Genomic DNA, 22,444 nt, shown 5'->3' on the forward strand with positions numbered 1-22,444 from the left:
CTAAACGACGTGTAGTTCAGAAAACGACGACGTGTTGGGTTGTAGCGTAACTTTGGTAGGATCGAATGCATGGTATTTTTCATATCCTGGGGAGGCAGGCGGTTAGGAGGTGGGGATTTTGGGAGCTCCCAAAAGGACTTGGAAGGGGAAAATCAAGCTATGAAATGCTTGAAATCACGACGGTGAAGCACTGAGTTCAGCTTGAGTTCACATCAGTAAGTTTTTTTTTCATTTTCTCAATCTGTGATTTATAGATGAAGGTAGGGTTTTTGTTTGGGACAAAAATTAGGGGAAATAGGGTTTGATTATCTAAACTATACTGATTTGCATGAGTTAGGATGTGAGATAGATTGAAGTGATTTCTTGGTGTTAATATTTGTAGCACAAGTTTAGAAAGCTTAAGATATGGGCTGTAGTCTATGAAATGGCGTCAAGTCAGATTAATTATCATGCTTTCAATCTAAATCTTCTAATTATTTGGAATTTTCCTTTACAGATTACAAGTAATTCATAAATTCGTTGCCTTTCCGGATCGTTTTGAATTTCCATTAGCTGATTGAGAAAGAGTGCTGTAAATGGATAACACAAGCAAAGAGCTAGAATTGGAGTCTTTACCAACAGGGGTTTTCGAGTTACCGGGAGAGCCTGCGATAGTAATTAATGGCGTGCCAGACATCTCTCCGAGTGATGCTGCTCTTGTTCTCTCAAGTACGTGTGGAATTACAAGTCAAAATGCAGATTTTTTCAGAGATTCGAGTTTCGGTGAATGGTTGGAAGGAAGAGAGGTTCGGAAATTGTTCGGAGAGAGCTATTTTAGCGGTACTGTGTCTCTGTTCGATAAGGAAACTGGCTGGTACAGGGTGGTGTATGAAGATGGTGATTCCGAAGAACTTGACTGGAAAGAGTTGCAAGAGGTCCTTCTGCCTATTGATATTACAGTTCCACTGAAGTCACTAGCACAGAAGATTATCAAGAAGAACCAGAAGACTGTAATTCACAAATCAGTAAAAAGTGTAACCCGCCCACGAATTACCAAAGCTACAATTTCAGGAACCTTAGAGAAAGAAAACTTGACGGACACATAGAAGCTTTTCGGAGAGTTCTCAGGTGTACATGAATCTGTGACTCCATTTTGAAGGATTTCGTATACCTACTTGCTAGGTCAATTGCAACCAAGAATGCTATACTTCTCGTCAGTAAAGTTTTGTTGTGCTTAGAATTTTTATTTTTTGAACAAAATGCGATACAACAACTGCATTTTTTTTGTATCAAATTGTGCCTGACTGGTTTGTTGTTGACTTACACAGTTGCTTTACATCTCCCAGTATTTTGCCTCTGCTCATTTTCAATGTTTTCTCTTTTTGTAATTTGAGAATGGTGACTGAATACAAACATGTTAATATGTCTTGTAAAAATAACAGCCGACATTTGAATTGCATTATCCTGAAGCCAGTTGAAGTGTTGTTCTACTTCCGGAACAGAGTTGTAGATTTTGCAGCTTGAAAGCCTCCTCAGAACAACCGTTTCTAATCCCTATTACATCCAACTGGTTTCAGTGAGTATCATCTGTTTCAGAGGGATGTGCCAAGGAGCCATAGCTCAACGTGCCATTGTTCCAATCCCCTGCAAAGTTTGGGTTTCAGTCTACTGGTACACCAATAAATAAATTAAAGTAGAATGTGGTTGGCATCTATACAACACGAATCTAGTTTCCGTATGTTAACTTGGGTGGTAGACTCAAACAAGTTACAAACTCATTTAAGAAATTGCTTGAACAGTAAGCACTGATACAGAGAATTTGATGCAGCGAGACTCAAGAAATTGAAACTTGCTGGAACTTAGTTGAGGGAGGAATCGATATACAAATCCTTATAAAACAAAAGTGAACGAGTGGAATGCTACTTTCTATAGTTATTCTTCTGCAAATATGTATATACTAACTGTGGTACTGTGTCGTTACTGTCAGCCAGTTTCTTCCCCTTAGTTGACGGTTGTGAGAATAACTCTCGAATTATTCAAGGAGTGAGCAGACTCACTGGCATCAGACAGAATATTTTGGTCCCCAGATTCTTGCTTCACTGATGAACCTCCTGAAAATGATCTTGTCAACTTTTGAAATGTGGGTTTTCTGAATTCTTCAATAGATTCCGTGCTGGTGTATTAGACGGTCCCTTTTCAAGTGGCAAACAGTAAGGCTTATCCACCTGTTTTATACGCGCAGACAGGCACCGATGTATATTTTGAAATTAGCAATAAGATTAGTGCAGAAACTCAAGCCAAACATTCTCCCTTTTCACAACTGGTACCTCAATGCCAACATGTTATGGGCTCTGTATGTATGAAGAATAATGTGCTGCAAATATGTATAAAGAATAATGTGCGGCAAACAATCAAGTTCCTGAAGATCTTACCTTGTATTCATACACAAAACATCGTCCAGTTTCCTTGATCTTAAGAATTGAGAGGTAGTGATTGCTTCTCAATCCTTTCATATCCTCAGAAGAAGGAATCCCAATGGAACGGATGTTCTTATGTGCATCAATATGGTTGGTTGCTATTGTTTCCATGTGAGTTGTCAATTCAGATTTAACAAAACCGGCAAAACAGCATGCCATGAAGAGGTGCAAGAAACTTATAAGAATGACATTTTAATGCAAGATATCATTGCTAAATGATCCATGCAAGTAGTTGGCCTAATTATACCTTTACATAAGATTCAATAGCAGGGTTGTAATTGGAGTACAATGGAATTTAAGGGAAAGGTTAGTAAATGCAGCTCATGATTTGTATATTGGAGGCCATGTAGGAATACAAAGTTCTTACAAGAGAAGAGTCTAAGGTATGTAAACAAGCCAAGTTGAAAATGGTAGCTTACCCTGGACTTCTGCAACCTCTACCAGTCTAGAAGGAACTTGGAAGAATATTACCATGTATTTTATTGTGGAACTCCCTAAGTTAGAAGGGAAGGACACGATTATGGTGATGGTTGACAGATTTTCTAAATATTGACACTTCATAGCCATGTCACATCCATTTACAGCTAAAGAAGTAGCTCAAGTGTTCATATACCATTTTTATAAGTTCCATAGGTTGCCAACAACTACCGTGACAGATAGGGATAAGGTCTTTACTAGCTTGTTCTGGAGGGAATTGTTCATTAAGTTGTTCCTAAGTTCTGCACATCATCCTTAATTTGATGGGCAATCTGAAAGGATGAATCAATGTCTGGAGACTTATTTGAGGTATATGACAATGCCTAATCCAAAAAAGTGGCATAAATGGTTGTCCTTAGCTCAATGGTGGTATAATACAAGTTTTCATTCGGCTATTAAAATGAATCACTTCCAAGCTTTGTATGGATATCCACCTCCTAGCAGGGAATTATCTACACAAGAAGCAAGCATTGTGGTTGCAATGGAAGAGATGATACCGACGAGGGTTAACATGGATCTAACATGGATCTGTTATTGCAAAAGAAGTTGGAAATGGCTAAACATATAGAATGAAGCATATGGCTGATAAGAAAAGAACTGAAGGAAGTTTGAAGTAGGAGATTTTGTGTACTTAAAACTTCAGCTATGTCGACAAACAAGCATGGCCTTAAGGAAGCATTTCAAGTTAAATCCCAGATTTTATGGCCCATGCAAAGTTACACAAAGAATTGGCAAGGTAGAAATGCTCATTGTCAAATAGTTCACATGGGATTTGATTCATATTTGCATATAGCCAACGTTCTTATATCAGTCTACTGCAAGTATCAAATAGTCTACTGCAAGTGTGCGAATCTTGAAGATGAATTGTACATATTTGTCAACATTGGTGGTAAAGATATCTTGTCATGGAATTCTATGATTGCTGGCTATGCTCGACATGGGCTGGCAATGCAAGGGATTGAGCTTTTTGAAAGGATGAAAAATCAGGGGGTGAAACCTGATGCCATTACTTTTCTTGGTGTTTCATCTTCATGTTGGCATGCAGGTTTTGTTGAGCGAGGAAAGAATTACTTCAATTCGATGGTTAAATATGGCGTGAAGCTAGAACTAGACCATTATACATGTATAGGTGGTCTTCTTGGCCGTGCTGGATGACTGGAAGAAGCAGGAGGTTTAATTGAAAGGATGCCTATAGTTCCCAACTCTGTTATATTCGTGGTTCTCTGCTATCTTCCTGCAGGCTTCATGGGAGTGTTTGGATTAACATACAAGCTACAGAGAACAGGCTGTTGCTGGAACCAGGGTGCGCTGTGCTACCCATTTGCAGTTGGCGAACTTGTATGCTACTGTGAGGTTCTGGGATCAGGCGGCTAGAGTGAGGAAATTGATGAAGGATAGAATTAAAACGAATCCTGGCTGCAGCTGGATTGAGAACAAGAATGAGGTTTATAGATTTAGAGCAATAGATTGGTCAAACACTAGAGCAAGTGAAATTCTTAATGTTTTGGATCGACTGGTAGATCACATGATTATTTTTTGGACGCGCCCCTGAAATGCAAGAGGTCAGCGAAGCTATACACGAGAATGCTGGCCCATAAGCTCACATCTTCATCAGCAGGATGATCGTGCAAAATGCCCCGTGTACCAAGGTTAATGCCTTGTTCGTGGGAGCTGCAAGGTGCGTGATTTCAAGACAAAAACCTGGGTTCTGGTTGAGCGGCCAGCAAAGGATTTAGTAGACTTAAGAGATACAATTTTTTGTCCAGAACAATGAAATGTGAACGTCGTTGCTTTCACAGCAAACGAAGGGAGCTGATCGCTCTCGACGTTCATGGAGTCGGTACCAAGCTTGTCTTTCATTGCATGCTGATTTCATTTCACCATCTTACTTCCAAGAAAACAGCGCTTATTCCAGGTTTCGATCTCTGTTTTTTGCAATGCTTTGCATTTTCCTAGTTGGATAGGTAATACTTGAGGCATCAGATGTAGTCTAGGACACGCCCTTCAATTCTTCAATTCCAATATAGCATAGCAAATCATATGGTGTCTATTTTGAGCACTTCCAAGGAGAAAAGAATAGCTGAGCCAGCTCTCTGTTCAATTTGGGAAATATAAAGTATCAGTTTTATTTGTTTGCCGCAGATGAAATTTTGGGAGATGATTTTATCAAATGCCTGTAGAAAAGAGACTGAAGCAGAACAAGTTTATTTTTTTTTCATATTTTTTGGAAGAGTTTAATGGCAACTAATATCGCAGAAAGATAGGATTATCCAAGATGAAGCGAATTTTCATGGATGGTATATAGGGTTTGCAAAACAAAAGGATAAAGAAAAGTTTTCTTGCAGGAATGGAGGAAGAACATCCGATTTTGTGCTCTAAAGAGCCACCAGACTGTTATTCCATACCAATTCCCATCTAAAAGTCATGGGAGAAAAAAGAGAAATTGCAATAGCTGCCAGCTTGTATTCCTTCATGATAATTGAAACGTCAAAAATATTCAATGCTTCCAAAAAGACATGACGTCCATTATGTTCTTAGTAAATTATGCTGTGTTTCAGGCACGGCGAGCGTACCTATTACCACATATCCATCTCTACTTTCAATCTTGAAGTGAAACAAGGCGGCCAAATAGTGCAAAAATCCTTTAATGGAGAACCCGCACTGAGATTTGATTATTGAGACAGAAGCCTCGATTCTTTTTAATTAAAGCATTCATTGCCTCAGTCCGTGTAGAAAAGAGTACGGTAGCCATTCTAATGGGATCTCTTTTTTCTTCAGAGGTAGTGGCATCTTGTGTTCCTGCAGAAGTGGTGGGATTCTTTCTTCCTGCAGACATAACAGGATCTGGATACCTGCGATAATATTTCAAGCAATGACCTTAAGAAATTATAGAAATTCTATAACAGTTTAACTTGAAAGCAAACTACTACACTAACTTTACAAACATCCTGATTGAGGATGGAACAAATTTACAGCCAGACAGGAAGCGCTCTATATCTTCATTAAGTGCATTTGGAGGGAGTCCTTCCAGTAAAACCTGAACCAAAGGCAGATCTAGGTGCATCAGCTTAAAAATGCTATGAAGTCTCATAAAACTTGAGCCATGGAAATAATTGCATTTGTTAAAAATATAAAATGCAAGACAGCAATATTGAGTTGTCAAAAGATGCTCCTGAAAATGCAACTGCAGCAGAAAAAAAAAATACAGGTACTTGCACCAGGGCAAAAAAACCAGTCAAGCACACTTTATTTTAGTCTCAAAATCGACATTTAGGCATCAAGCACTTACAGAATAGTCGACAGGTAAAGGTCTAAGATAAAGATAAAGACAAACCAAATAGCTACAAGCCTACACCACAGCAGGCCGCTAAAAGGTTCTCAGTAGTTCAGCTCTCTTGGCTTCAAATTCTAAGATTATAAACAAGACAATTGACCAATAGTATATTGGACATGTTTGCTTTTGCAAATAGCTCATACTAGCTATGGCTTCCTGATGATGTTCCTTAAGCATAATGAGGATAAATGCATTCAATGCCATCAACAAACAGAAACAACCCCCCCCCCCCCCCCCCCCCCCACCCCTGATGGGCTCTGATAGGAATTTACTTAAAGTACTGCTTCAGAATGGTATATGTTTGCAGGATCTTGACACAATTTATGAAGTTATATCTTTAACTGAAAAGAATAATTATAAGATATTGAAAGCCAAATCTCCAATGACATGAAACTTGTCTAAAAATTATTTCCACAGGCACCTAGCAATTGATTAATGCAATGCTGCACAAATCATTTGAACCGATACTGGCAAAGCATCTCGTAGATTCTGTAAAGCTCAGAAACCTTTTAAAAAAATAATCAGAGCCTGTAAGAAAATTCAATTAGATGTTGAACACCACAACTTGCTCTCTTTATATAGTTTGCATATTACTACAAAATTAGATAAAATAACATAGAGAATGCAGCTGATAAAATAACATCCATCCGCTAAACATATCACAACAAGCATAGGAAAAGAAAAGAAATCAAATTACAGTTTTTCCATCATAAGAATTTCGAAGTGCGGCATCCCACACAGTAGGCGGAGTCTGCAACGCAACCATAAACAGTCATCAGCTCCAGACTTGAAAATTTTCCTTTTCCAAACACAAAAATCACAACACCATCAATCAAAGAGAAACAAATTACCTTTTCCAAATTGTAAATACGGCCCGCCCGCGTGAGTGACCTCTGAGCATTATCATATGCTCTTCTAGAAGGAAATTTTATCGCTCTATGTAAGAACAAACATTAATTAATTGATTAATTAATAGATAAATAAATAAAACTATCTCGAAATGTAACGTAAAGCGATGGGTGGAGTGAAAAAATTACGCAGCATAGGGATTATTATTGAAGCGGTGGTGAACGACTATAATATCATCAGGTGTCAAATTAGAGCCTTCAAATAAATTAATAATGTCTGTCTTCAATGTATGCTTCCTTACACCATGAAATCTTGCATACGTCAAACCTAACCCGCAATGAACAACCAATTTAAGTTAACAACAATAAACCCTAGACCCTAACTTTGGAAAAAAAAAACATCATATTCATCAGTTCTCTCTCTTCCTTATTCTTACTGGTGGATGAATCTTGAAGAAATGGATCGGTTGAGGATGGATCATTATTCTCTTGTGGTGGCGGTGGTGGTTGAGTCTCGGTGGAGAAATGCTTTGTGGATTGGCGCAGGAAGAAAGAGAGGGCATTGTTCGGCTTGAAAGATTGGAGAGTGAAGTTTGATTTGATTGTTTTTCTTAGTAAGAAGCTCATTTTTTGGGGGAGGGATTTCGAAGGATTGGCGTTTGCTTCTGGTAGTTGCCGGCTGTGCTTGCTTGCCTGCCTGCTTCCAGTGTGGGAAGAGTATAGAAGATTAATCAGGGTAATGATCAAGCGGTGTCGTTTTTACTCCAGGATTGTTTTGGGCCTAGGGAATCTGTTGAGTCCAAAATATATTGCCAAATGGGTCACGTTCAAGTCTGAAACTTGGATTTAGCTATGTCTTTGAGATATGTGATTTTTATTTTTTTTTTTGTGTAAAAAAAACAAAGAGATACAGAGAAACATTAACCCTGTAAAGGCTTAACTCTATATTACATTACAACAAAAACTAAAACATGCAGGGAATTCATTATTAACTTTGTTATTGTATATTCTCTCATAATCTACTATGATTAGAATAATATTAATTTCTTTCACTCTAAAAATTAAATTTGAATTTAGAGATAACTTTATACTTAAAAACTCTTAATATGCGAATGACGTTATGAAATCAGTCAATTTTTAAAAAGTTTGTGTATGATCTTTTTCCATGTAAAGAAATGTTGTTAAGTAATAAACAAAAAAAAAACCCACATTTATTTTTAAACTTGATGTTGAAATTTGCAGCTCAAAAAACATAATATAATCTCCTCTCATTAAGCCTAATGAATCCCTTTTGAGTTGCAAGCTCATAATCAACTAACATAATTACAATAATGAAATAAACTTCTAAATAATATCTAATAAGTCATAACAAATTCAAATTAAAAATAATTATTCAACATTAAATAAATAAATAAATAAAATAGGATAATAAAAACAAAGTTTTCAAGCTAAATTTTTTTCATATAGTCTGAATATTCAATTTTCGTATATTCTTGACAGATTTTATATCTAGAAATATTACTGAACCTATCATGTATGATCAAGAAGCTTGAGATTTCTAGTTTTTATTCCAACTTGAATGGTAGTAAAATTCTATCTATAATTCTAGATATGTCTTAAATAATACATAAAAAATTAATCTGATAAATTAGACAAAATTCATTTAATAACTTAAATTCTATAAATAATATGTTTCTGAACTTAATTTATTATAATATAGTTTTATGTGTATAATATTTCGTTGAAAATTTTATTTTGATTTGATGCATGTACCGTAGTCAGAGAAGCACAAAACGTGCCCAGTTCGGAATAACCCACATATATCCTCAAATAGAAACTCCACGAGATACCTCATTTTTATTAGGGGAAGGTCGTTTCTGCCACCATATGTGCCACCACCAGAGGCAAATGACCTAGCTTTTCTCCCACGAATATAGGAATCTCTTTAAAGCATAACAAGCTACGACTAGCTAGTTAGTTAAACAGTTACATTATTTTTGTAGTTTGCGTGGTGGGAATTTTGGAATGGATTTCGACCTTGATGAATTTCTGAGTTCTGGTATCGGTGATGATAATTTTGAATGGCTGATCAAGTTTCTAAAGGGCATGCTAAAGCCACTGGCTGCTACAGCAGTGGTGCTTATGGCGGTGATTCTGTCCTATATGCAAAAGCTTGGTTTGGAGGGAGAGATGGTGTATTCGATTATTAGATCCTTTCTTCAGCTCTCTGTTATTGGGTTTGTTTTGCAGTTCATTTTCAATCAGGATCATGCTGTATGGATCATCCTTGCTTACCTTTTCATGGTTCGTATTAATTTATTTTCTTTGTTATTTCTGTTCTACATTAATTTTTTTTCTCACTTGGAAGTTCTGTATATTTTAGCTTGATAAGAAAATTTAAAGGCAATAAAGAAGGAAATATCAAAAGGGTTATATGAATTCCTCGAGCTGCTTCTGTATATCCTTTTTTTTTAGATCATATCAATACAGTATCTATGCGTTAAGAACTTATTTATTCTTTCTGGCTCCTTTTCTCATTAATGAACTTAGCTTAATTCAATTGATCATGTGCATGTCTCGGGTTTATTTTCCTTTCTTTTTGACTCGGACTTTCCATGATACAGGTATGTAATGTTAGCTCAGTCTTTGCCCCATATGGAAGAACACAGAGAAAGACAGAGAGAGAAAACAAGTTTAGTTTTGTTTGTATTAGAGACAAAAACATGGAATTTCTTAACCGTGGATGTTAGCTTTGGTTTTTCTCTCAACTAACAGTCCTGGACCTAAAATTGTCTGAATTCTGACTTCGCTTTCGGGTTTGACCAAAAAAGCAACAGGAACAGACTACTTCTTGTTAGTTTTCTGCCTTTCCATTTCTGGTTTTTTATATACTTTTTAATGTTAAATCTCCATTTTACCGTAGACAAACTTGGCTGCTTGCATCTTGAAACTTGCGTGTCAAGAAAATCTTATCCAGAAAATTCCTACGATCCGTCTGAAGTTTTTGTGATTCTCTTTCTAGATTAGAATTGAAGGAATTTGGCAGCTGATTCCTTTTCAGCAAGACTTCAATTAGGCTTGTCTCACTTTTTTTTTTATTAAAAAAAACAATTATTCCGAGTTCTTGACATTGTTGTTGAATCCCCTGACAGGTCTCTGTTGCTGGATATACAGCTGGACAACGTGCCAAGCAGGTTCCTAGAGGAAAATTTGTGGCTGGTGCTTCTATCCTGGTCGGAACTGCAGTGACATTGGTCCTGCTAGTTGTATTGAACGTTTTTCCCTTCACTCCACGGTACATCATTCCCGTTGCAGGCATGATGGTTGGGAATGCAATGACAGTTACTGGAATTGCAATGAAAAGACTCCGCGATGATATCAAAGTCCAAATGAACCTGGTATGTTAAAGACAAAAACTTTCTAGGAATCTATCATTCAATGCCAAGTGTAATTAGTCCCTCAATTTTGATTCATTTGCGATGTTGAGAGATTCTCAAATCTGCAATTTGGCAACAATTTCCATATTCGATTTGGGCTACCTTGTGTGCTGCTTCTAAGTGGGGTTGCCTGGGTTTATCCATGAACTGGCTAAGTATATGGACTGCGTATGCAAAGTCTGGCCGTGTGATGGTTAGGTATATAAGACGTCCAACCAGTCTTCGATATTGAGAGGGATCTTCTAATAATTCTCCATCTCCTTGTGTAAGCGTCACATTTTGTTCAGCTTATTGAAGGAAAGAATCCCAGATAATTATGATTCCAGATATGCACGAGATATATTAGGAGATGAGGAGATATGCGTGAGTTGTTGATTGAATATTTCTCTGCAATATTGTAGCCGAGAATCTCTCCTGATATAGTGGATCGTCTTGTATATAATCTGTGTAAACATTGTTCTTTATTCTTAATACAATACAAACAGAGAATCAATTACACTTTCATCCTCTTTATGGTATCAGAGCACTGGTTCTAAGAACCCAGAAATTCCTCATGGCAGGTGACGAAGATCAAAGGTTCCTTGAACAAAACAGGGGCTCAACAACTTCCAAGACCTCAGAAACATGGGAGAAATCCAATCATCCGCTTTTCCTCCATCATGCAGATCAACCAGGGGCTGTCCTTGTTTCACAAATATTGATGGAAGACAATTACACAACATGGGTGCAGTCGATGAGCATGGCACTCACTATCAAAAACAAAAGGGGTTTCATAGATGGAACTCTCAGGAGACCAACGAGTGACTCCCATGAGCAGGATCAATGGGACCGATGTGATATTCTTGTGAAAACATGGTTGCTTGGATCCATGTCAAAAGAGATCTCAGGCAGTGTTATTCATTGCAAAGACGCAAGAAGTATATGGCTAGAATTGAAGGAGAGATTTTCCCAGACTAACACAGTCTCTCTATTTCATATAGAAAATGCCATTCATGACTGTGAACAGGGCACCAATTCAGTCACGATGTTTTTCACAAAACTCAAATGTTTGTGGGATGAGAAGGATGCACTTAATTCCTTCCCGCTTTGCACCTGTGAAGCAGCCACCACAATGAAGACTTTTCTGGAGACACAAAAGACCATGAAATTCCTAATGGGTCTCAATGAAAGTTATGCCCAAACCAGAAGCAACATCATAAACATGGATCCTCTTCCAAATCTGAACAAAGCCTATGCCATGGTTTTGCGCCATGAGAAGCAAGCAGAGACTTCCACTGGGAAATTGGCAACACCAGCAGAGGCATCTGTTTTCTCAATCAAGAAGGTGACTCGTGACTTTACACCAGTAAATGGAGAGGGTAAGTATTGTGACAAATGCAATATGAACAATCACAATACGAAAAATTGCAGAGCACACCTGAAATGCACCTATTGCAACGGAAAAGGTCATACTTATGAGTATTGTCGAAGGAGAAGGAACACTGCTGAAGGTAGTCAAGGAAGATCGAAGGTCAACCATGTTGCTCCACAAAGTCACGACAAGGGGGCTTTGCCAGAATTTCCTTTCTCACGAGAAGAATGCCAACAACTTCTCAGCCAACTCTTAACAAGGTCTGCATCAGCCAACCTAGTTGGTAACATCCCAAACTATGAGGAACTCTCAGGTAAATCATTCCAATTTTCCCAAAGAAATATGGAAATCTGTTGGATACTGGACAGTGGTGCAAGTGACCATATTGTTTGTAGTTCAACTCTCCTTACCTCACTTACACCTGTTAAAAATCGTTGGGTCAAACTTCCCAATGGAAATTGCACACCAGTCACCCATATTGGCACAGTAGTATTCTCTTCCCATTTTGTACTTCATAATGTGCTTTGCGTCCCAATTTTCTACCTCAACCTAATATCTGTGAGCAAGCTAGCATACGATTCATTCTATATCACTATCTTTCTCAAACAAGTTTGCTTCATACAGGACCTACGATCGGGGAAGACGATTGGGACGGGCACTGAGAAGGAGGGCCTTTATTGCCTCAACCTGTCACGGAAAGCAACATGCAATGCAGTTTCCACCATCACAGACAATTTGTGGCATCAAAGACTTGGTCATCCCTCAACTAAAACATCTTCATTATTTCCATTTTTCTTCAATAAATCATGTATTCCCAGTTCTTGTTCTATTTGCCCTTTAGCCAAACTGACTAGGCAACCCTTTCCATTGAGCACTACACGTAGTGCAGCTTGTTTTGATTTACTCCACATTGACATTTGGGGTGGATATCATGTCCCATCTTCCTCTGGAGCCAAATATTTTTTAACTCTCGTTGATGACCATTCACGAAGCACATGGATATATTTGTTGAAACATAAATCTGAGGCACAAACTTTTCTTATCCATTTCATTCACTTGGTTGCAAATCAATTTAGCAAAAATGTTAAAATCATCAGGAGTGATAATGGCCCAGAATTCAAAATTTCAGACTTCTATTCGTCTAAAGGCATTATCCACCAAACCAGTTGCGTCAATACACCTCAACAAAACGGTGTAGCTGAGCGTAAACATAGACATTTGTTAAACGTTGCTAGAGCCTTACTTTTTCAAGCAAATCTTCCGAAACATTTTTGGGGGGACGCCATACTCACTGCAGCCTACTTGATAAATAGAACTCCAACTCCAATACTTAAGGGAAAAACACCTTTCGAATGTTTATTCAACGCCAAGCCTAACTTTTCTCATCTCAAGGTTTTTGGATGTCAATGTTTCGTGTCCACACACCCCACTCGTCCAAGCAAATTTGATCCTAGAGCTCATGAATGTGTTTTCATTGGCTACCCTCATGGCCAAAAAGGTTATAAGGTTTACAATCTAACAACCCAACACACTACTGTCTCTAGAGATGTAACATTTTTTGAACATGTGTTTCCGTTCAAAACAAGTCAGACTCCTTTGCCTTCTTCATTGCTTCCCATTCCAGTCATTTCTCCTTCACCCCCCACACATACCTATATTCCTACACTACAAAATCCCACCTCCCACTCTTCCGCTGTTCCTTCTACGACTTCACCCTCAGATTTCCCCACACCATCCCCACTTTCAAATCCCATTCCATCCACGGATAATTGTCCTATCATAACTCCTCCCGATCATACCATACTTGACACATCCCCTGCTACTTCATCAGCCTTACCACCACCTACACCCCCTCCACGCAGATCTTCTCGCGCCACGAGACTGCCCACTGCATTGCAAGGCTTTCACATTGATGCAGCCCTCCCCTCACGCCCCGATCAATCTAATCCCTCGGAAGTGGTCATTTCTCCAGGTCAGGCTCACAGTATTTCTAATGTTCTCTCTTATGATAACCTTTCCCCTCCTTACAGAACATTTACAGCCAATATGACTCTTTCTCGAGAACCTCTCATTTTCTCAGGCAGTCCAGGATCCCCAATGGCGGGAAGCCATGCAGCAAGAAATCCAAGCTCTCCATGCCAATAAGACTTGGAGTTTGGTCCCCCTTCCAGCTCACAAACGCCCCATTAGCTGTAAATGGGTTTATAAAACTAAGTATCATCCCGACGGCACAATTGATCGTTACAAAGCCAGGTTGGTGGCCAAGGGCTTCAGTCAGATTGAAGGGATTGATTATCGGGAAACCTTTGCACCGGTTGCTAAGCTCACCACTGTTCGTGTCCTACTGAGCCTTGCAGCCATGCAAAATTGGCATCTTCACCAATTGGATGTCAATAATGCATTCCTTAATGGCGATTTATATGAAGATGTTTACATGCGGCTCCCTCCTGGGTTCGGACGAAAGGGGGAGACTCGGGTTTGCAAACTACACAAATCCTTATATGGCTTGAAACAAGCTTCACGACAATGGTTCCTTAAACTCTCCTCAGCACTCAAATCAGTTGGTTTCAAGCAATCATGGTCTGACTACTCCTTATTCGTCCGAAACCATCAAGGGATCTTCACAGCCTTGTTAATATATGTTGATGATGTTATTCTGGCAGGGAACAACTTAGACGACATCACCAAGACTAAAAGCTTTCTGTCCAGCCAGTTTAAGCTAAAAGATATGGGACAATTGAAATATTTTCTTGGGATAGAGGTAGCAAGATCCAAGCATGGGATTTCTTTGTGTCAAAGAAAATACGCATTGGAAATCTTGGAAGATACGGGTTTCCTTGGTGCTAAGCCTTCACGTTTTCCAGCTGAACAAAATGTGACGCTTACACAAGGAGATGGAGAATTATTAGAAGATCCCTCTCAATATCGAAGACTGGTTGGACGTCTTATATACCTAACCATCACACGGCCAGACCTTGCATACGCAGTCCATATACTTAGCCAGTTCATGGATAAACCCAGGCAACCCCACTTAGAAGCAGCACACAAGGTATTGAGGTACATCAAGCACGCACCGGGTCAGGGGATCCTCTTACCATCCAAAGGGCCATTGGAATTAAAGGCATATTGTGATGCAGACTGGGCTCGCTGTAAGGACACTAGAAGATCCACGACTGGTTACTGCATTTTCCTTGGAAATGCGCCCATCTCATGGAAGACGAAAAAGCAGACCACCGTATCACGTTCAAGTGCTGAAGCTGAGTATCGCTCCATGGCCACTACGTGCTGTGAAATAACGTGGCTACAATACATCTTGAAAGATCTGGATGTTAGACATGAACGACCTGTCAAATTGTTCTGCGACAACAAAGCCGCAATCCATATAGCTTCAAATCCTGTATTTCATGAAAGAACGAAGCATATAGAAATAGATTGCCACGTGGTGCGAGACAAAGTGCAAAGAGGATTAGTTCAGCCAGAACACATAGGGACCAAGGATCAACCAGCAGACATCTTCACAAAGCCACTGAGTTCAAACCAGTTTTCCATGTTACTCGGCAAGTTAGGAGTGATCAATATACACTCCAACTTGAGGGGGAGTATTGAAGGAAAGAATCCCAGATAATTATGATTCCAGATATGCACGAGATATATTAGGAGATGAGGAGATATGCGTGAGTTGTTGATTGAATATTTCTCTGCAATATTGTAGCCGAGAATCTCTCCTGATATAGTGGATCGTCTTGTATATAATCTGTGTAAACATTGTTCTTTATTCTTAATACAATACAAACAGAGAATCAATTACACTTTCATCCTCTTTAGTTTTTGTGGCAGGTAGAGACAGCGTTGGCTCTTGGAGCCACGCCGCGTCAAGCCACACTTCAACAAGTGAAAAGGGCTCTAATTATTGCGCTTTCACCTGTACTGGACAATGCCAAAACCGTGGGTCTCATTTCACTTCCTGGAGCAATGACTGGGCTTATCATGGGAGGAGCTTCTCCACTAGAAGCCATTCAATTGCAAATTGTGGTGATGAACATGCTCATTGGTGCATCAGCTGTTAGTAGCATTATGTCAACATATCTGTGTTGGCCAGCTTTCTTCACCAAAGCTTATCAACTAGAAACCAAGGTATTCTCTACTGATTGAAGTTTCTGTGGTTTTGCTATGATCAATGCTCTACACGAAAAAGTAACACTTGAAATGGCAAGGGATCGGTATCAACATCTGATAGATCCACCATCATTGTAAACTACTCAATATTGAGCAACTCTGATTTCGAAACGATCAGGCAGCGCACCTCTATGTACTCACCTGAAGTGTTCTCGCATTATTTGTTATGGTATGGATTGCATGATCTGACTAAAGTTTCCCAGCTGTCGATGGATTTTATAATTATGATCACTAAAGTCTTCCTAGTAAAGAAATTCTTTTCGTAATTTTAGTGATCATGAAGAAAAAGTCTTCCTAGTGAGTGGACCTCAGCCCTCAGCCCTCAGCCTAAAAAAGAAACATTACCTATAAGATGTACCTGCACGGGGGAAGTTGTTTTCAAGTCGTGGGGAAGGTGGACTTGATGCGCTTCTAAATCTACGTAAAACAAAGCGATAAAGGAGCAACTTGTGCAAGTAGGCTAACCAACCCATGTGTCATCAGAGATTTAAACTAGAAAATTTCAGCTGCTCGGTCTCGGATTCACCATAATCCTGGACCATTCGCATTGAGAATCAGAGGTTTTCATTGGTCTTTTTCCAAATCTAAGGTAATTGGCACAAACAGTACTATAGTTCTGGTAAAATCTCATTTTGTATCCAATTCAAGCAAAATTGCCCATCGAAGGACGCAATTTATAACTCTCATTGAATAGAGACCAGCAGAGGTCAGAACAAACAGGCACAGATATCATTTATGTTTATTGCATGTTGTGTATTTATGGAGAAACACATATAACCAGACAGTTTACCTGTGAAGATTGTTAGAATGCAAATGCATGTTCTCGATTTACATTGTTAGGTCTTATTAGCTGGATGCCCAGTGGTGCTTGAGACAATATAATTAGCTTTATTCCCGGTGATCCCAGATTGACTTCCTAGAATTGTTGAGCTTGCATTATTAGGCGACGGAGGATTCACGATAGATTTGTTAAAACGGCCACCAAATGGACCATGATAGTAAATATTCCCCGGAGGATCATAGGAGCAAACAAACAGGTGACCTTGAATATTGTGACATAAAACATGGGCGCAGCCTACACGCTGAGTCGCATTCCATACAATCTGTGTATAATGCCCGCAGATACTGTTGTCGATGCATTCATTTGTATTTGGATCGTAAAGATTCCTTTCATCACCCCAATACTTGACTACCTTGGATGCATTCCAGTGATCCCGTAGAGCCCAGAACAAGTTTTCTCCATAAGGGCTATTGGGAGAGTGTAGCAATTTCCTGCAGTTATCAAGGCGGGTGTCGGCCCACCAGCGAGCATATCCAGCTAACTTCTGGTCCCACGCCAAGAGCGTTAAATTGTGCATATCCCTGATCTTGTTGTGAGCAGCAAGGAATTCAGCAGGCGTTGATAATTTAGCAGCCAGCAATGGTTTTTCTCGATTTAATTTCCCCGGCCTGGACAACCTGACAGAGTCAGCATGGTTAGGAAGGGAGAAAAGGAGTATGATTGCAAGAGCTGCAAATCTCGACATTGGTCTTGCTTTCGCCTTAGAATTATGGTTTAGGAATATGGCCGCAAGCAGGCCGACGAGCTAGCTCTCAACAATGCGAGAGCGGCTGCAGGAGAGGGATTGACAAGATGGTTGTCTAAATTAGCTGCATTTTTCACTACCATCAAGTCTATAATTAGGCCTTGCCTGTGTACCACTCAATTGCTAGAACCATACAGCATTGTTTAGAACTTGGAATGCGTATTTTTTGGTCTATGACAAACTATAATTGGATTGCTCAATTACCAGAATAATAAATGACTGCTTTTGAATCTAATATATTCTAATTTTTTGACTATTTTTCCTGCCCAAAACCTCCTCTTACTTAACGTGTAGAGATTCTGCCATGGCATTGAAAGTTTTTTTAAATATAGAAGAACGCTATGCTGCCATTCAAAAGTTGCGAGAAAATCTTAATCGACTCCTTCCATCCAGATTACATGTTTTTTTTTTTTATATATATATATAAATATCATAATTAAATGGTTTTCGTTGAAAATTTGGATGGATGGAGATTGGAGAGCTCAATGGAAATTCTTGAATAGTTTGAAAATATTTATAAATTCTATGTTTTTTATAAAAAAGGAAAAAAATAAAGGAGGACGTGATGCATCCTGCGCGCCTGCCCCGGCGTAATCCAGACAGCACCCCCGTCAAATAAAGCGCAGCGGGAAGCGGTCAGCTCACGCAAACGAACCAAAAACTTAAAAAACTGCCATAACTAACAACTCACTCTCACAGGCTCACACCTTTTTCCCTAAATCAAAACCCTATCGATATCGGATGAACACTCCCTCATCATTATTATCAGCTCTTATTCTCAATCCATCAAGAATTTATAAATTCAATCGAATCTAAAAGCAATGTCGATTTGGTACCATCGCCAACATTCTAGGGTTTTTTCTGTCTTTAATTTTACTCATCTACTATCCAGGTAAAATGAAAATCTCGTCTTTTCAACTGTGTTTTATATTTGATTTGATGGGCGTGTGTTTGGTGACAAGAATTGTATTATCCACTGTTGTAACATTGGATTCGATGAAAATATACAGAACACAAGAGTGGTTAAATGCTAAACCAACCATATATTTCAGTTGTAAAGGAGAAAACATAACTGCATTGCCTGATGTTAAACAAGTTAATGTCTGTTATACTTTCGAAGAATCTTGGCAGGTAAGGTTTCGCTTATTTTATATTGGATTTCTTTTTTTTAAAAAAAAAAACCAGAAGATAAAGAGCAGATGAAAACATTTACTTAGCATGTAAAACAGAAGATTAATTCAGATTCTTACGCTCACCGCAGATGAATTTTACTAGATTGCAGCAGAACTGCTCCATGCTGGGTTCTGTTGAACCCTGCCTCTAATAATGCTAGTAGAATTCTCCACTATTATCAGCCAGTACTTTAGTACAAAAGAAACTCTAAACTGATGAAAGTGGCAGAAGCTGCTTCAAGAAGTCTTCCTAATTGGATCTTATTCACCAGAAGCCGTTCAATGTTTCCGAGTCAAGCAAGGCCAGTAACCGAAGAGACCTTCCCAGATGCCAATCTCATCCGGGTGCTCATACCCGCCATTGCACAAGGTATCTCCCTTCCTCTCGTCAAACCAGGACTCGTACCCCGACCAAGGACTGTCATCATAATAAGAAAACTCGGTTTCTTTGTTTTCATATAGGCCAGAGTAAATGTCTCTCTGTTCTTCACCTTGGAAGCATTCTTCTCTGCCTCGCAATCCACTGCCATTCCCATTGGTATCAGTACTGTTGCCATAGGAGGATAGGTCATCGTCCCAGGAATCCCCGAAGGTGAGGCAAGACTCGTATTTGCTCCAAAAATCCCTCCAATTGTTGTATGGCGGCTGCTCATCTTCACAAGGGTTATTTGCATAGTGGGCCTCTTCTTCACTATATGCTGAAGAAAAGAAATCTTGGAAGGAATCTTCTTGGCAAGGAGAATCAGAGAGTGATGGTGGACAAGGACAGCATATCGCTTCAAACAACGGAGGACAATCTTCATACACTCCAGGGATATCATAACTGTCAAAAAACAAAGTCGGACAATCTTCTGCGACGGCTGATTGTGGTTCTTGCATGTGATAATTAGAGGAGGTCATGACAGATGTAATTCAACCAATGACACTTTCTTCGGACTCGGTCTTAATGAATCGCTGCAATTAGTCCTCCCTATAAATGGTTTCATTTTTCCTGTCAATTCCAGTATCCTATAGGTGGGGTTTGAGAGAAAGAAAGCGGGTTGTTTCGGCACCAGCCTTCTAGGGGATTGCCCAATCTATCACCGCCCATATACTGGTGAGATTCTATCGCCATCTCTGCATCCTTTTACCAACCTAGAGACCCTTTTGAAACCGAATATATACCAGGGAAAAAAACAGAGAACATGCATAAAAGATTGGCATCTCTAGATTGGTGTTGAAAGCCAGAGCATCTTTACGCAATTTCCCTGTCACTAAGCACAAAGTAACTATTCCCACTTGCTAGAAAAGTGTCTTTCCTCCTTTCATTTCTTTTTTTGTCATTCTCGTTTCTGTTAAAACCACAACATTTCTATTGAAATTCACCGGACAGTTCTCGATGAGTTCTATTGTGGGCCTGGCATTTTTTTTCCTTAGAAATCTGATTTTCTAATTTCCAAAATTCACAGATTTTTAGGCATGTCAAGATTTGCACAATCTGGAACAAGGTTACCATTTGACATGTGTTTGACATGTCAAAGAACATTGATCAAATAACATCACCAGTTGGAGAATTTTACTCCTTTTAATCTCAAAGATCGAAAAGAATTGCATTGGCAGATTTAAACAGATCAGTTTGACAGGAAGATCAAACCAAAAGAGTGAAGTCCTAATCTATAACTATAGCAAGGGAAAAGGAAAAAAAACTCATTTACCATAAGTGAAATGCCAATCAACAACAACCCTACAAACAAAAGGTAACATAAAAGCTGACAGCGCCCACCAAGAATTTTCACTGATCTCAAGGATGACTGGTGTCAGCCACCAAGACTTGGACGATTTGCTCGGCTAATGAACCTGATATAATTTGATGCCTCTTTGGATTCACTTGAGATGGCAAAGCCTCGGTTCTTGGTTTCAAAGAATCATCCAACAGTGAAGGAATTCCATTACATGGAGAAGTTTGAAGTACTTAAATCCCTTATGACTGTAATGAACACTAACTTGCCTGAATCTTATTACGTATCCAGTTTTGTTAGTGGGATCAAAGATGATATTAAAACCAATGCTGAAGATTTTGAAGCCAGTCACCATGATGCAGGTCTTTGAACAAGCTAATTGGCAAGAAGAGTCAAACCCAGCCATGATTAAAAGAAGCAGAATGGCTAGTAAGATGACTATTTCAGTGGGTGTGAGTAAATGGACAGGACAACAACCTTGAAGATCACAAAAAAAAAAAAAAAATAGAACAATAATAGTTGGATTAATTCAATGGTCCAATTCATTTCCTGAAGATGTTATTTGGGAGGGATTAGAGAAGAATAAGATGCACAATTTTTTGATGGGGAGGGTATTGTTAAAATTACAAATGAAGAAACAATAGCATGCACCAACAATAGTTACATTTTGCACGTGGTTGTAATGGCAGTAGTTAATTCAGCATGTGCTAATAAGTCTCTTGTACTAGGTAGTTAGTTGTGGCTGTTAGTTTGGCAGTTAGAGTAGCTAAGAAGTTGTTATTTACAATTATTAGTTGGAAAGTGTAAGTTCGTCACTTGAGGTGGTATAAAAAACAGTGGATGTAAAAATGAAGCACAATTTCTGAATCAACTCTTCTTGTTCTGCATCTTCTTCTTCTCTCTTATTTCTTTCTAGACTTAACTCGCTAGGCTGTAACCTAACGAAGGGCAGAATCAGGTTATGCAAGAAAGGCGAGGTAGGTAGCATTGGAGACAATGATGGTGGTGGTGAGGTTGCGGGCATGAGCCAAAATTGCTAGGCCACTGGATGAGAGAGACGTGGCCATAATGTCTGAGCAGAGGGATCCAATGGTGGAAGTGATGGAAATGAGGGCTGCATAAAGAAAGCGATCAAGATCCAAGAACGAAGAGAGAGTCATGTATATTGTTGCAGGTGGGTGGTGGCTATGTTTCCTGCCTTTTTCTTCTGGGCAATGGTTTTAACAGAATATGGTAACTACGATACTGACAGGAATAGTTCCACACGCTTCTTCTATCACTCAACAAGAGTGTGGATCATCATTCGCAAAGCTAATTATCTCATGTATAAATAAAAATACAAACAAAAGGTGGGAGCAGTTTTTTCAAATTCAGGCTCCTGGTTGAATCCACAAGGCTCAATGCTGCAAATACCACAACACCTTGGAATTATAACTTTGCCAATGCATATAGAAGGCTTAACAATCTCAAAATATGCATGACATGCAACACAAAATAAACAAACTAGCTAATTTGTAAGCAGTTTGTTTGTAGAAGGTATCAAGCTAAACTAATTTTCAGTACAAATTGAAAGCATGGATATGCATGTCAATATATTCTCCTTTTCTTATTTCATTTTCTTAATAGTTGTTAGTCTCTTTTTTGTAGTTGTCAGTATATTCTCTTTTTCTTATTCTGTTTCTTTCATAGCTGTTACTATATTCTTCTTTCCTTATTTAATTTCTGTCATAACTGTATATCCCTTGATTCTCTCTAAAAATCTCAATTATTATCTAGGCCTAGTATTTAAAGGATCTAATTATGTTTATTAAATCCTAGAATTAAGGGATTTGATACTTCTTGATATATATATATATATATATATATATATATATATATATATATATATA

The 22,444-nt window shown here is 38.8% G+C and overlaps 3 protein-coding genes and 1 pseudogene across 3 annotated transcripts; 2 read left to right on the forward strand and 2 right to left on the reverse strand.

The window, feature by feature from the left end:
* Positions 1-31: 31 nt before the first annotated feature.
* On the forward strand, positions 32-1,342 carry LOC133690200 (dirigent protein 17-like). The gene is made up of 2 exons (XM_062110424.1): positions 32-215; positions 497-1,342. Exon 2 carries the CDS (start codon positions 576-578, stop codon positions 1,083-1,085), a length of 510 nt encoding a protein of 169 aa, XP_061966408.1. The 5' UTR covers positions 32-215; positions 497-575; the 3' UTR covers positions 1,086-1,342.
* A 2,236-nt stretch (positions 1,343-3,578) lies between these two features.
* Positions 3,579-4,485, forward strand: LOC133688390 (pentatricopeptide repeat-containing protein At2g37320-like; annotated as a pseudogene).
* Positions 4,486-5,372: 887 nt separating this feature from the next.
* LOC133688413 (uncharacterized) lies at positions 5,373-7,836 on the reverse strand. Its single transcript, XM_062107891.1, has 6 exons — positions 7,553-7,836; positions 7,305-7,443; positions 7,119-7,203; positions 6,965-7,018; positions 5,870-5,970; positions 5,373-5,785 (listed from the first exon to the last, which is right to left on the reverse strand). Exons 1-6 carry the CDS (start codon positions 7,740-7,742, stop codon positions 5,578-5,580), a joined length of 777 nt encoding a protein of 258 aa, XP_061963875.1. The 5' UTR covers positions 7,743-7,836; the 3' UTR covers positions 5,373-5,577.
* A 9,079-nt stretch (positions 7,837-16,915) lies between these two features.
* Positions 16,916-17,605, reverse strand: LOC133688394 (pathogenesis-related protein PR-1). The gene has a single exon (XM_062107867.1). The coding sequence runs from the start codon at positions 17,603-17,605 to the stop codon at positions 16,916-16,918; it is 690 nt and encodes a 229-aa protein (XP_061963851.1).
* Positions 17,606-22,444: the final 4,839 nt, after the last annotated feature.

Source organism: Populus nigra, chromosome 3 (genome assembly GCF_951802175.1).
Source record: "Populus nigra chromosome 3, ddPopNigr1.1, whole genome shotgun sequence".
Lineage (NCBI taxonomy): Eukaryota > Viridiplantae > Streptophyta > Magnoliopsida > Malpighiales > Salicaceae > Populus > Populus nigra.